Source organism: Cucumis sativus, chromosome 4 (genome assembly GCF_000004075.3).
Source record: "Cucumis sativus cultivar 9930 chromosome 4, Cucumber_9930_V3, whole genome shotgun sequence".
NCBI classification, from domain to species: Eukaryota; Viridiplantae; Streptophyta; class Magnoliopsida; order Cucurbitales; family Cucurbitaceae; genus Cucumis; species Cucumis sativus.
In genome coordinates, this window is record NC_026658.2 from 3790360 (window position 1) to 3805165 (window position 14806).

At 32.1% G+C, this 14806-nt stretch overlaps 1 protein-coding gene across 1 annotated transcript; it reads left to right on the forward strand.

The window, feature by feature from the left end:
- Window positions 1–2324: 2324 nt before the first annotated feature.
- LOC101207025 (pyridine nucleotide-disulfide oxidoreductase domain-containing protein 2) lies at window positions 2325–14543 on the forward strand. Its single transcript, XM_004146460.3, has 16 exons — window positions 2325–2692; window positions 2803–2964; window positions 3265–3444; window positions 3672–3729; window positions 3829–3879; window positions 5130–5212; window positions 5668–5755; window positions 8499–8540; window positions 8614–8688; window positions 8845–8913; window positions 11950–12065; window positions 12546–12658; window positions 13158–13237; window positions 13609–13729; window positions 14065–14131; window positions 14250–14543. The coding sequence occupies exons 1-16, from the start codon at window positions 2430–2432 to the stop codon at window positions 14383–14385; spliced, it is 1704 nt and encodes a 567-aa protein (XP_004146508.1). The 5' UTR covers window positions 2325–2429; the 3' UTR covers window positions 14386–14543.
- Window positions 14544–14806: the final 263 nt, after the last annotated feature.

Consider the following 14806-nt stretch of genomic DNA (forward strand, 5'->3'; position numbering starts at 1 on the left):
TGCAATATTTTCCTTTGTCTTATTGAGGGAAACAAAGAAAAGAAAAGAGAGAGGGTTTAGCACAACTGTGCATAAGATCAATAAATTTATGGTTCGCAACTTGCTCGAAGTTTTAAACAACATAGATACATTTAATGTTAGAAAATAAAAAACAATACCCGACAATGTTAATGAAGCATGTTTGGATTGCATTTTGAAAAAAAAAATGTATAAAAACTTTTTTTTATATAAACGGTTTAAAAATGATTTAAAATACACTTTAAAATATGTTTTAAGTGATTGTCAAACACTATATTTTTATCTTGCAATGTAACTTAATTCTAAATTAAATACTTGAGAATATATTTCAAACGTTTCTTAAAAACATCAATTTGATCACTAAGATGACCTTTAAAGCATGAAATAAAATGAACAAAATAGAACATTAAAAACTATACTAATCTCTACATGCTCATTGTTTGTAATTGCATTGAAGCATATCCGTTACATCTTACTTTATCGCACCTAATATTGTCACACCTTCAGATTTTTCTAGAGATAACAGGGTTGTTACATTTGGCCTAGAAACCCCAACCACAACGTTGGATTCTCTTTATCCTTGGAACCTCGTGGTTTTGAAGAAGGGTGGATATTATAGGAAATATAATAATTTTAAAAGTTGGAAGTGATTTTAAATATGTTTTTTTTATTTACAAGAATAATAACCAATTAGACTGTTCCTGGTAGGATTTCATTTAATTTAAAAGTAAATTATTAATTAAATTTATTAAAACCTAATTTTCAATCCACACATTTTGAAATATTGCATAATAAATCAAAATCTTATATAAAAAAAATTATGTATATAATGACGTTTTAAAATTTAAATTCAAACAACGATAAAACATTGATATACTTCTATTTGTGTACTCAATAATTTATAAAAAGTTTCTTATATTTCGAAAACATTTTTGATAGTTTGTGATTGACTATAATTTATCTTTTAATTATAATATTATATATTAGTAACATTAAAAAACATTAGTATTGTTTTTGTAATTAATTTAAAATTAATTTATAAATAATATAAAAAAATGATGATATTGTCAAAATGAATTAACTCAACTTAATCTACTTGTTTTTTAGGGAAATGAGATATTAGATTCAATTTTCCACCCTCAAATTCTACTTAATAGACATTTAAAAAGCAAATTTTTAATTTTCATTGTTCTATGTTTAACCTCTTGAGAAATGGGTTAATTTCACATTTGGAGGAAAAAGGGATGATTTGAAAAAAGTGATGTTTTTCTAAAAAAAATTGATATATTAATTTTAATTATTATCATTATTATTTTAATTATAAAATAATTATTATTCTTAATATTCTTAATACTTTTATTATTGTTATTCTTCTTCTTAATAATATTACTAAATTACTACTACTAATAATACTATTACTACTGCTATTATTATTACTACTATTATTTTTTTTTTATTGCTTTATCCATGTATCTACCTCTATATATATACTTTTGTAACAAAATTTTAAACATGTAAAATGGTACAATGTCGTAAGATATGTTCTAAGCTTACACTATTAAAAGTTTAAAATAACAAAATCTATACAAAAACAATTTTATTGTAAATTACTTACATAAAATTAAAAAAAAAATGATTTACTTTTTATTCTGCAATCACACACGTACACACAATTGGTTTATTATTGATTTATACCCTATCCTTAAATTTATCATTCCATCTCCTATTACCTTTATTTCTAACACCAAATAATTTCTAATTTTCATGAATTTAAAATTACTAGATATTTTTTTTGTTACAATATAGAATATTCGAAAATTGAATCCATACAATATAAAAAATTACAAAATTCAATTTGAAACTATACAGAGTTAAAAGTTATAAAGTTAAAAAAAAACATCAAAATATAAAAAAGATAGTTAATTTTATTAAAAATAAAATAAATTAAACAAAAGTTATCAATTACATTCCTATTTAAATATATTGTTCCACTAATATTTTTATAATTACATAATAATTAAAAAATAGAATAATAATAACAACAACAATAAAAAAACTAATAATAGTAATATTATTAAGAATAATAATAATTATTATAATTAAAAAAAAATAATAGATTAAATGGAATGGGACCACTACATTTCTTTTAGGTTGACCCGTGAGAGAGAGAAAATTAAAGAAAAATAAAAAATAACGTAGAATACGTCTTTGCAAAGAGACGCATTCTAATAAAACAAAAAATTCGCTTATTTTACCTAAATATTTTAAGAACACCCTTTTTATTGATTTTTTTTTAAAAACACCCCCTTTTTCAAATAACACAGCAAAAAGTGTTCTTTCTTTTTCTGTTCTCCTTTTCGCCGCAAACTGAATACTCCTCGTCAGTCCACTCTCACACTCTCCAAAACAATATGTGGCGGCGGAGTTTCAGAAGCGCCACCACCGCCGGTTCTACGTCCGTCTTGAAGAATCAGAAATGGGATGCATTGGTAATTGGCGGTGGCCATAATGGTCTCACTGCTGCCGCGTATCTGGCTCGTGGAGGTCTCTCCGTCGCAGTACTCGAGCGACGCCATGTACTCGGCGGAGCTGCCGTGACCGAAGAGATCATTCCCGGTTTTAAATTCTCCCGCTGCAGCTACCTGCAGAGTCTTCTTCGCCCGTCTGTCATCAAGTCGGTTTAACTGTTTCATAATCTAACTCGTTTGTTCGATTTTTGTTAATCGTTCAAGTCACTGGGTTTACTTATCGATCATTTTTTATATCACCTGTAATGGAAGTCAGGGAATTAGAGCTAGCGAGGCACGGATTAAAGCTTTTAAAGAGGAACCCATCATCGTTTACGCCTTGTTTGGACGGGCGATATCTTTTGTTAGGTCCTAATAAGGACCTTAATTATTCAGAAATTTCTAAGTTCTCCAAACGAGACGCTGACGCTTATACCAGGTCTTTATCCTTCCAGTTTGCCTGTTTATATTTTTTATCTGCTAATGCCAAATCAGGTAGTTCTGTTGTTGAACTTATGCTTAAGTAAGAGTTAAATCTTAGCAAAGCATGCATAGGCTTATGAACTTTGAATGGCTACATAGAACGCCAGACAAGATGACTGGACTGTCGACAGTGTCTATTGACTTACTTTGTTAAGTCTTCAATATGTTTAAAGTTGTTTATCGTACTTTGTTCATTCTTAGGCTCATTGGACTATATTTAGTAGATTAAACACTCTTGAATTTTTGGTGCATGCAGATATGAAGCTCAATTAGAAAGGTTCTGTAAATTCATGGATATTCTTCTAGACTCACCTACACCAGAAACCATGCATGGTGTGTCATCTTTGAAATATCGCCTGGAGGATAAGTTAGAAAAATCAGCTTTTTGGGCAAAATGCCTTCGGAGCGCTCTTTCCTTGGGTCAAAAGGATTTGGTGTAAGTTATTTATATGTGTTTATCCAATCTGGGTTTATTGTAAAATGTTGAAACTTTTGTCAACTTCTTACTGATCTTTCACTTTAGAGTGACCACATTATTATCAGTGTTGCTGTTTTGAAGAATGGGTTCGTGGAAATATTTTGTTTAAATTTCAATTCACGAGCTGGGTCAACATTCTTTTCGATACGACCCATTTTTAAGTATGTTGTTATTGATTTTGGCAGAGACTTCATGGACCTTTTGTTTTCTCCGGCTTCGAAGGTTTTAAACAATTGGTTTGAGGTTGTGATCTAATTTTAGTTTCCTTCTTATATAAAAATGATATACATTTTAAATATTTTAATAAATGTCTCAACTCATTATCCATCCCATATTATTTAGGGAGACGTTCTAAAAGCTACACTAGCAACAGATGCAATCATTGGGTCCGTGGTAAGGATTCTTATATGTCAACAATCTACACACACACACACAAAGAGATATTAGCATTTTGATTTCACAAGATAATTAGAATATAATTAAAATCTGTCAAAATTGTGAAATCTCACACCATACTATCTCGATACTCGTTCTTCCAACTTCATGAAATTGTTCTCTTTTCTTGGTTCTCTCATAGCTTCCTGTGACTAGAACTATGCTTCTATATAGCTTTTACTTGCTGAACTCAAGACTCTCTCTGAAACATCCATGAAATTTCTAATCTTTACTTTAAAAAGGAAAACTCCAGTCCATGAAGTTTGAAAATTGGTTCTCTGCGGTTTAGTGCCAAGGACTATGACTTAAACCTTAGTCACCTTTTTGGGATACGAAAGATTATGTCAGCTTTCTTGCTACCAAATATCTTGGAGTTTAATAGTTGTACTAGAGTAGTGGAAATTCTCTAATTGGCCTAACTAAGATTATTCCAAAATGAAAGAAACTATTGTATTAAACTACCTTGGGTTGGTCTGGTGGTCAACAAGGGATGATGTCAGACACCAAAGATAGTAAGCATCATGAATTATATCCTTAGCAGCCACTTACTTGGCATACCAACAACTCTATTTGCTGTCTGGCTACCAAGTAGTATGGAGTTTGATAGTTCTATTAGTTTAGTCACGATACTTGGGTTTATATAACCAACAAGTTTTCTTGACAATCAAATGTAGTAGGGTTAGGTAGTTGAGGTGTCAATCAATGAAATTGGTTTTTTTCGAAAGAAAAAAATGTTGAGGTGTATGCAAGTTAGACTATTCACTCGCATATATAGAAAAAAAAAGGAAAAAAGAAAAAGAGAACAAAGTTACTACTTTGAGGTACTCTGCCAAATTTATTATTGACAACATAGAATCAGTCATTCAATAAGTTGGCATTATAGAGTTCAAAATTTTTAACGTTTGTTCACTTTTAACATAGAATACCACTGTTCAATCATAATAGTTCTCATTCTTTAGTCCTGTAGAACTCAAGTTTTTTAACATTAGTACACTGTATCTCTGCAATCTGTTCTCATTTTCACACGTTTCAATTTTTCTTTGTTGAGAGGCATCATATGAAGAATCGGTTTATGCTTTTGTTAGTTTTTTGTTATTATCATTATTTTGTGATTCTATACTTGGACCACAAGGATGTGCTTAATATTGTCAATTATACATAATCAGAACACTAAGAATGATAACTATCATACCAACTTGACTTTGTAGGCAAGTGTTCACACACCAGGTAGTGGATATGTGCTACTTCATCACGTGATGGGTGAAACAGATGGTGATCGTGGCATCTGGTCGTACGTATTTTTGTTGTTGGTTTGACATGTAAATTGTAAAGCATTGATCAGAAACTGTAAAGTACCTGTCATTCCTTTTCTTTTATGGGAGATTTAAAAGGATCGATTTTTTAATACAAGATAAGTTTCTTATATATATAAATAACAAAAACATCGAAGGATAGACTAAATACATCCCAAGTCAAACAACTAGAAGAGTTATTAGCAAACATCATTGAGCCCTGAATTTAGCTATATCGAACCAGTGGATGGTATAGAATAGGAAGCCCTGTTTTCTCTTTTATGTTTGAGACATGTTTTTATTTCCCATTGTTGGGTTCCCATATAGATGTAGTATTTTCCATTAAGCCATTGGTAAATGTTCCTTGTTTTATTTTTCTCAGTATTCACAAAAAGAAAATATAATTTTGAACATTGCTTACAAAGGATTTAGTTTAATTAGAAGTTTCTCCCAGGTACGTAGAAGGTGGCATGGGCTCTGTATCAATGGCTATTGCTAATGCAGCTAGGGATGCAGGCGCTCATATTATCACTAATGCCGAGGTACAATTTGCTTCTTTGTTTCTATTTTGAGATAAGATTATAAAATAAAGTTCATTGAATAAGATTTTAAAAAACAAAAAAAAAAATACGAAAGGAACCTGAACATAAATTAACTGATTAAGGCACTGGTAACCCCTCCCTAAAGCTTGTAGAATCATTATTCAAATCTCCACTTTCATACTTAACCAATAAAAAATGTATACAAAAGGGGTTCAAGATAACTACATAATTTTATTTTTTTACCACAACAAAACTTCTCATTAATGATTGACACGCTACATTTGTCTTTCGAAGACCCCAAAAAAATGATTAGAGAACTTACCAATTACAGTTTACAACAACATCATTTCTAGAAAAATTACAAAAGGCTATTGAGTTGGCAAGTGAATAAGCTCTTTGAAATTCAATTGGATAAAAAAAAAAAACCATGAAGTTGACGTTTAAATTTTTAATTATGGTCTTCTTGGTGTTTTTCTGGTCTATGTAGAGATAGAGTTCGTTTGGATTTTTAGGAAAAAAAAGTTTTTTTTAACAATACATATTATAAAAAACTTTTTTTTTTGTAAAATAAATTTAAAATTTAAAATCTTAAATGTTTGGGTTGACCTTTTTACAAGTGTTTATATGTAAAATTGTGTTTGGTTTGTCTTATGCTAACGATGTTTATTCTTGGATCAAATTACCATAAAAGACTATTAAATATTATGAACTAATTTCATAAAGTAATATACACATTTTGTATCTTTTGTTCAGAAATATATTTTAAAATTAATCGCACGTTACTTATTAGTTTTTTAATTACTTGAAACAAAACATTAATTTCATTTTTTTTGTATTAATTTTTTTTAAACAATTCAATTTTAGAAGCACAAATATCTTAAAATGTAAATACATAGCTGTAAAAAAATAATTGATTTCTAACAACTAAATATAAATAAGATAAATAATTTTTTCGAGACAATATAATATCAACTAGACAAAAAGATGTGTAATTTAATCATGTTCTTCATTCATCTCCATTTCACGAACTGAATGATCATGTTTTTCATGAACGTTCTCATGATTTCTTTCACGGATGTTAATGCAAAATAGATTTGGCTGAGAGAAACTTTTGCAAATCTTTATATTTAAATGTATATGAATACACATTGAAAAATATTCAAAGTATTTAAAAAAACAAAAAAAACGACCGAGTGAAAAGTAGATAAATAGTAAAAAAGAATAGAAAAAATAGAAAAAGAAAAATAAATATTTAAAAGAGATTTCTCATTAATCACCAGATAAATTTGGTTACCTGTGTTTTCTCTAAAATAATTTATTTCATAATCTCATTTTTCTAAAAATGATCGTGAAACACCTCAATTTATTTTAAAATTTTAAGACTTATGTTGTCGCTATGGTTTTGTTCGTTGTCATTGTGGTTTCGTTCGTTGAAGCATTTTTTGGAAGTATATGCGGGACTTTGTTTCGGTGGCTTGAAGTTTAACACCGTTGGGCTTTTTTTGACTTCAAGTTCCTTGTTCTTCGATTTCTCTTGGCTCATGCTTCATTTTGGTCCCTTTTGCTCAGAGATCAACGTTCTTGCCCTTATTTTTGGTGTTTTGTTTGGCTTATTATTTTTGGTTTTTCTTGAGGATGTTTTATCTTTATTTGATTTTTTTTTGTTTCCTTTGTGGAGTTTGGTTTCTTTGAGTATTAGTCTTTTTGCATTATTTCGACGATTTTGTTTTTTGTTTCTTGTTTCAGAGGTTTTTTTACGTAGTTTCTGTTCCACATTTTTTCGCATCTTTTCTCAATACCAACTTAAATTTACATCTATCCTCCTCCATTCCAGCTTGCATTAGGCCATCCTCCCTCCAAATTGTTGATTTTTGCTTCCATCTTACCTACCATTCTCCTAAACACTGCATTGATACTAGAATAGATAGGCCTCAGCCACTGATTTATTTTTCAATAGAATACAAATCAAAGAGACATTAAAGAGGTCCCCACCTATCCCACTTCTCACAGGAGAGCCCAGGAGAATACTCGCGCAAAAAGATACTTCTTAAATCACCAATTCAAAACAAAAGCTAGCGTGCTTGAGGGTAAATTTAATTATATATTGCCGACACTCTAACTCATTTGTAGCTTGAAATATTGGCTAACTAGTGAAAATCAATTTTAATTGGAGAGGAAACAACAATGTTGGGGCGTAAATACATGACTTCTTTAGATCATCTACTTTGATACCAATCTTAAATCACCAATTCAACCCAAAAGCTTAAGCTAGTGGTTGAAGACAAATTTTCTTATATATTGCTAACACCTTTCTTTACAATCACATATTCTATGTATTTCCCTATCACTGTGGGTTTTCACCTCACCGACAAAATACTGTAGACCCCACTCAATATTATGCAAACTTTATTCTCATAGAGTTTTGAAGGCGTCATGATTTTTTAATTTCAACATTCGTCCTGTTGATGATGTTCAAATTATAGGAAGTTCTGATTATTTACAAGGGAAAAACAAAAGATCTCCTTAGGATGTTCTTTTGTAGACTTTATTATGGATACTTTTCGTCATTTCTTAATTTAAAAAAGAAAAAGAAAAAACAAAACAAAGGAGCACCTGGGTTGCCTCTTTGAATAAATATCTTTTGCAGTTGTTAGGTAAAAAATTGCTTATGTTAGTGCATGTAATTCATATTAATGCGTGAACTTGCATGTTGGCACTCATCCATTTTTGTTTTCTTTGTTAGGTGTCAGAATGCATGATTGAGGACTCTGGTAGAGTAAAAGGGGTCAGTATTTACATCCTGCTGACTTTGAAGTATTGATCTTAAAGTGATCAGTGATGACACTGGAATTATATAGGTGAGGCTAGTCGATGGGACATGTGTGCAAGCGTCAACTGTTCTGTCAAATGCGACGCCCTACAAAACGTTTATGGTAAACAATGCAAATTTTATAATGAGTTTTATTTAGTACTTTTAAAGGGTGCAATCACATTTGCTGATAGCACTTAATTTTATAAATTGTAAAAGTTTCTTGAATTTCATCACATATATGAATATCAGTTGCATTTTGTATTTTTTATGCGCACAGGAATTACTGCCTCATGATATACTTCCTGATGAGTTTCTTCGAGCTATTAAGCATATTGATTACCGATCTGTAAGATTTCTTTCTTTCTTTTCGTTTAATATTTTATTTTATTTTATTTTATACATGTACATATACATCTATATATATTTGGATGACATAATTTTATTGATAAGTGAAATTACAAAGGAGGGGAAAAGAGAGATCCCCAATCCAGAGGAGTTGCAATAAACTTTTCCAATTGGACAAAAGAGAGGAAATAAAGAGAAGATCTTCAAAAAAACTGTCTATTAGTAGTCTCATTTGATTTGAAGGTTAATGATACCAAAGAAAGGTACGAACAAGACCCTTCCACAAATGATCCTTCTTCATTTTGAAGGGGTGGCCCTGTAGGAGAAATTAGGAAATCACTTCTCAAATCATTCCAAAATGAAGAAACTGGCAGGGGATTAAAAGGTGAGCTTGTATCTCCTGGTTGCACTTGCAAAGAATGCATTGATTTGGAGACAAGGTCATGAAGGGAAGTCTTCGTTGGAGGTGCCCGTTGTTGTTGGTGTTGATAGCACAGTGGGCAAGTTCCCATAAGAAAAATTTACTTCTAAGGGAAGAGATCCTGCCAAATTGGCTTGATAAAATAAGTGTAGGGCAGTCAACAGAAGAAGAGTCCATGCTGTTAAGTGAGGTTTTAACGGAGAAAACCTCAACTTTATCATGTGTTCAGATCCAACAGTCATTCTCCAATAGGCGAGTTGTGGAAAAGCCCATTCTAGGGTCTCGTCATCTTTTAAATATCTTCTAAATTGAAGGTCGCAGAAGGCCAAATAAGAGTGCAGCACAATTGACAGAATCTTGTATTCTCCTCTTTAAGGAGAAGAGCCGCTGAAAAGTAGCAAATAGAGGGATGTCTCCCACCCAGTTATCAAGCCAAAAATCAGTGCAAACTTTAGAAACGACAAAGTTGTGTATTAAGGTGATCGACCGAAAGTTGTCGAGGCCTTCAACCAAACCAAATAATATTTCTGTTCTCACACCAATTGTGTTGTATTACTGTAGTAACAGGTCAAACCACAAAGGGCCAGTCGATTTTGTTAAAAGAACCACTTGTTGCAAGAGTGGGAGATTTGTTGAATGGGAACTAGTTGAAATGAAATCAAAGGAAATGCAAGAACACAAATCTAAAGATGATGGTGATGATAGTTATCAATGAAACAAACATCTAGCCCGGGATTTATTTTGATTTACTTTTAATTAACATTCAATCATCTATTCATCATCCATATTATATTTTTAGAAAACTATAAACAATTTCTTATCCAACCACACCTAGAGAAGCTAGTGTGGCGTCCTACAGTTTGTATCAATTTTTATGTCTAGATTAAGCATCCTAAACATACAAATTGATAACCATTAAGCTTTGAGGTAAAACTAAATCGATCAAACAAGTAGGAATTGCCTATTGAATGTTCGATCGAATTCAATCCTAAGCTAATTAGACAAATTTCATTATGTTGGAAAAACCTAATAGCTTTTGTTATCATGCAATCTTTGCCTAAAAATTACGGATTAGGATTGGACCTATAACAATGGTTTAAACATAAATGGTTAATTGTTAGTATTTCCAAATACATTCAATCTAAAAAAAGCAAAAGCAAGGAATGAATTCTATTGTTCAAAGGGTTCTCAAAATACAAATATTCAAAATCAAAAGATAGATCTAAAATTCTGACAGAACACTAAGTAGATGTGTTCTTATTATATTGATATTACTTCAAGATTACAGAAAAGGAATTGATAAAGAATCAATTCGGAATTCAAACTACAGCAAACAAGAACAGAAAACAACCTTTTCCTCTCTGCTTATCCTATCTCTCAAGGATGAGTACAGAAGTCTCTTCCAATAAAATGAACTCCCCTCTCCTCTCCGAATTCCCTCCCATTTAACCACTTCTTTCTTCTAACTAACTGTAGTCTCCACCATTGTGCTCCTCCCTCCTAATGCTCACACTCTCTATCGCACGTGTATTTTCCTTCTTCCTCCAACTATATTGCAATACAATTGGAGGTCTTAACAAATTCCTGAGCTAGATATAAGTATTGAGCCTCGATACATCTTCAAAAACATGTAAATAATTCAAAGCAAGAGGATCAAAGATCTCTCTAGAATGTTTAAAATTAAGTGTTGGAATGAATGTTCCCGAGGGCTGGCAGCTAAGGCAATTTAACGTTAAAACATAGCGGCACTGTGGTGCCCAAGGCTTCGCACGCGTACACGGGTCTGTCAATGTTCAGAGCACAGCAACGCTTGGCCTTGTGCTTGAAAAGAGGCCATTTTGCCTTTTCAGCATCGTGGAGTGTTGAGCCTCAATCTTGCCAATCCTCAATTTCTTGCTCTGTTGATGTTCTAAATCTCCGGTTAGGCTCGATTAGTCCTAAAATGGATGTTAAGGCCAAGAGTGACCTGAATTAAGCTCAATACCTTCAAATTCACGAAATAGAGACGCAAAATACTAAAACGATTCCGATTTAAGGAGAATAAGATAGTGTATTTTCAGCGCTATGATAAGGCTTGGTAATTGATGATTGATTTCCATGGACTTCTAGAGGAGTGTAGAGAGAAGCTGCCCCGGTGTTTATTGAGGGGTTTGGCACCAAATTTTGCCTCCAGAGTGCAACTTTTTTCTTTTTGGTATCTCCAAAACATTCTGTAAGGAGCTTGGTTCATGTCACGAATGACATGTATACCTACTTCCCAGACCACCTTTATCAATAGGATGCTAGACAGTATCCCATTTGACAAGATGCTTCTGATACCCGTTTACCTGATTTCCCCAAAGGAACTTACGGAAAAGGCTTTCAAAGATGAGGTGGAGATGTAAAGCAAGTATCCATTAACAACTGTAGCAAGTTGCACTTTGAGTCACTCGATTATCATGATGATTGTAACACTTTTTAAGTTTAGGTTTATTTATTTAAACTACCACAACCTCTATGATGGGGGTTCTTGCATTTCCCCCTAAATATAATTACTATTTGTGAACTTTTTATTTCTTCTAAAAAACAAATTGATTCAATCTTACTTGACAAAGTTTTTGTCATTCAATGAGACAGGCAACTACCAAAATTAATTTAGCAGTTGAGAAAGTACCCCAGTTTCCTTGTTGCAATCTTAGTCCATCTGAATCAAGACATCAGCTTGTAGGGACCATTCATATCGGTGCAGAAAGGTACGTAAGAGTATACCATCATCTTGTTATCAGCATCTCTTTTAAATCTGAGGAAGTGGTGGAAATTGATATTCTTATATTTTATGCTCAAATAACCGCAAATTATACAGGACAAAACACCAAATTAATATTTGAACTGAAAGAATTATGTTCTTGGACAGCAAGGGTCAGCAAAATATCATACTGAAAGAAACTGTATCACGTTATTTTGTTTCTATTTATCCTTGCCATTGACACTGAGTTGGACTAAAAAAATGAGAAAATTGGTTGCTGTCGAAAATATGAGCATTTCTTAAAAGGTACATGTGCTAATGTTGGTTATCCCGGTGTCGTGTCTTCTCACTTGGTCACTTTCTTTGATAATGAACAATTTAGCATGCAACTTCACCATCCATGATAGGATGCTTTCTTTCAATGTCATGCAAGGTAGCTTGTAGTTCCTTTGAACTTCAGTTGTTAAACCTTGTGCTTCTGATTTAGTATGGAGGAGATTGACTCGGCCTGTCAAGATGCTGTGAATGGCATACCGTCTAGAAGACCTATTATTGAAATGACAATCCCCTCTATACTAGACCAGACAATATCTCCTCCAGGTTTACAACATACTATATTCTCTTTGTTTTTTTTAAAGAATATTCTATCTACTTGTGACATTGAGACACACACACACACGCACACGCATATTTGTGTTTGTGTCTGTTGCCTTCTTCCAAATATTTTCGGCATCTTCTTATTCTCTTGACTTTAATTGCCTGCCCAACCAAGTATTGAAGAAGGAAAAAATATTTAATTATGTTTTTCTGGATAAAAAAGTATCCAATTCAATATTTAATTGGGAAAGGAGGATGTGGAATTTATGATAAGAATGCATAAAAAACAAGCAAATAACACTAATGCTAAAAAATTTTGGTTTTAGTATATTTGATTGACTTTTACCTCGACAAAAGGAAAGTATAACTAGTTTCATAAAGCAAGATAGAGCCTTACTATGCGGGGGATGTAGCAATGCTTGATAGGATACTGGCCTTCCATGTATAAGATCGTCAATTTGGATCTGTTCTTACTGAACTGGTGAAGTTTTTTGTCTTGTAGGCAAACATGTGATCAATTTATTTATTCAGTATACTCCATACAAACCCTCTGATGGTTCCTGGGAAGATCCTGTTTATAGGGTGAGTTCAGTTCCAGAATGAATAGGAAGTTTATTTTGGGCACTATAATGGTAGATATGTGTGTTGATATTTTGTAGAATTCCCATGTTTTAATGCCCCTTCTTATTTTTCTTCTTCTTCCCTTTCATCTCTATTCCAATTGCTAGTTCAACACATCATAATTCATATGTAAGCCATTTGATAACTCCCTGGAAATTTTGCTTTAGAGTAATACTCGGTTGTGAATAATGGATTATGATTTCAGGTTTAATTGATTTTAGTCTTTACTTGAAGAATGCCGAATGTTGCTGGAAATTGAACTGTTTGATTTCATTAATTTGGGTACATTTTATTAATCCAGCTTTTGAACACATTGAGTCCTCTCTTTACAGGAATCGTTTGCTCAAAGATGTTTTTCCTTGATTGATGAATATGCTCCTGGGTTTAGCTCATCAATTATTGGCTATGACATGTTAACTCCCCCTGATCTTGAAAGAGAAATCGGTCTGACAGGTAAAAAATCTTCTGCAGGAATGTAGACAAGTCTAGAGTCGTCTTGTACACAACTCAGTGGAGAATGTGTTTGTTATGTCTTCTAAATTTCTTATGGATGAGAACTAGAAGTAATTTTTTAATTGCTGTTTGGTTAAAATTTTACAAAGCGGACAAAGTGCTTTTTAAGTCCGACTAAGAGTGTGTTTGGACTGACTTTCTAAGTAAATATTTTTTAAAATACTTAGAAAATAAAGACTTAAAAAGTCAATGGAAACATAAATTTCACTTATAAAAGCTTGCACGGACTTACATAGTTCATAACTCAGAGATCACAACAAAATTTGCTTTTGCAGGAGGGAATATCTTCCATGGTGCCATGGGGTTGGATTCGCTCTTCCTTTTACGGCCAGTTAAAGGATGGTATGTCAGTGAGTCCTATATGAATATGATAATTGTGAACTGATTTTTCGCTTCAGGAAGAGAAAGGTTGATATTTTTCTAATCAATCCGTTAATAAATTAGTGATTTGAATATTCAGGTCAAATTATAGAAGTCCAGTGAAAGGGCTGTATTTGTGTGGAAGTGGTTCCCATCCTGGAGGTGGTGTGATGGGGGCACCTGGTCGTAATGCTGCAAATTTGGTTCTTCAAGATTTGAACAGACAACTTAGCTGAGCTCAATTGCAGAGCAAAGCCTTCATTTGCCCAAAAATCCAAGCTCTTTTCTTGTACCTCATCACTTATGTTTGTTGATCCATTTTAAGAATGCAGTGTAGGATGACTTTTTGACTTTTGAAACAGGCAATAAAAGAAAATTGTTTTGTTAATTAATTCCTAAGGTTTTTTTGTTGGATATGTTTAGGAGTGTTTATAGAATTAGTGATTTTAACAAGATTTTTTTTTTTAAATTTTCATTACCGTCAATTGAAAGTTTGGTTATACACTTAAAAAAATGATTTTCTACAACCAAAACTATAGATAATTAAATGTGATAAATCACGTGAATATTTGGTTTCATATTTGTACTAAAGAATTTTATAATAACGTCTGTTTTCAAAGATGGGTAAGTTTCTTCAAGTTTTAAAAAGAATATAGT

Bases quoted from the DNA above. Each gene is read 5' to 3' on its own strand.
- LOC101207025 (XM_004146460.3), top strand. From the start codon at position 2,430: ATGTGGCGGCGGAGTTTCAGAAGCGCCACCACCGCCGGTTCTACGTCC. The intron at 3,880-5,129 runs GTAAGGATTCTT...TTGACTTTGTAG, and splicing joins ATGCAATCATTGGGTCCGTG to GCAAGTGTTCACACACCAGG. The intron at 5,213-5,667 runs GTACGTATTTTT...AGTTTCTCCCAG, and splicing joins GGTGATCGTGGCATCTGGTC to GTACGTAGAAGGTGGCATGG.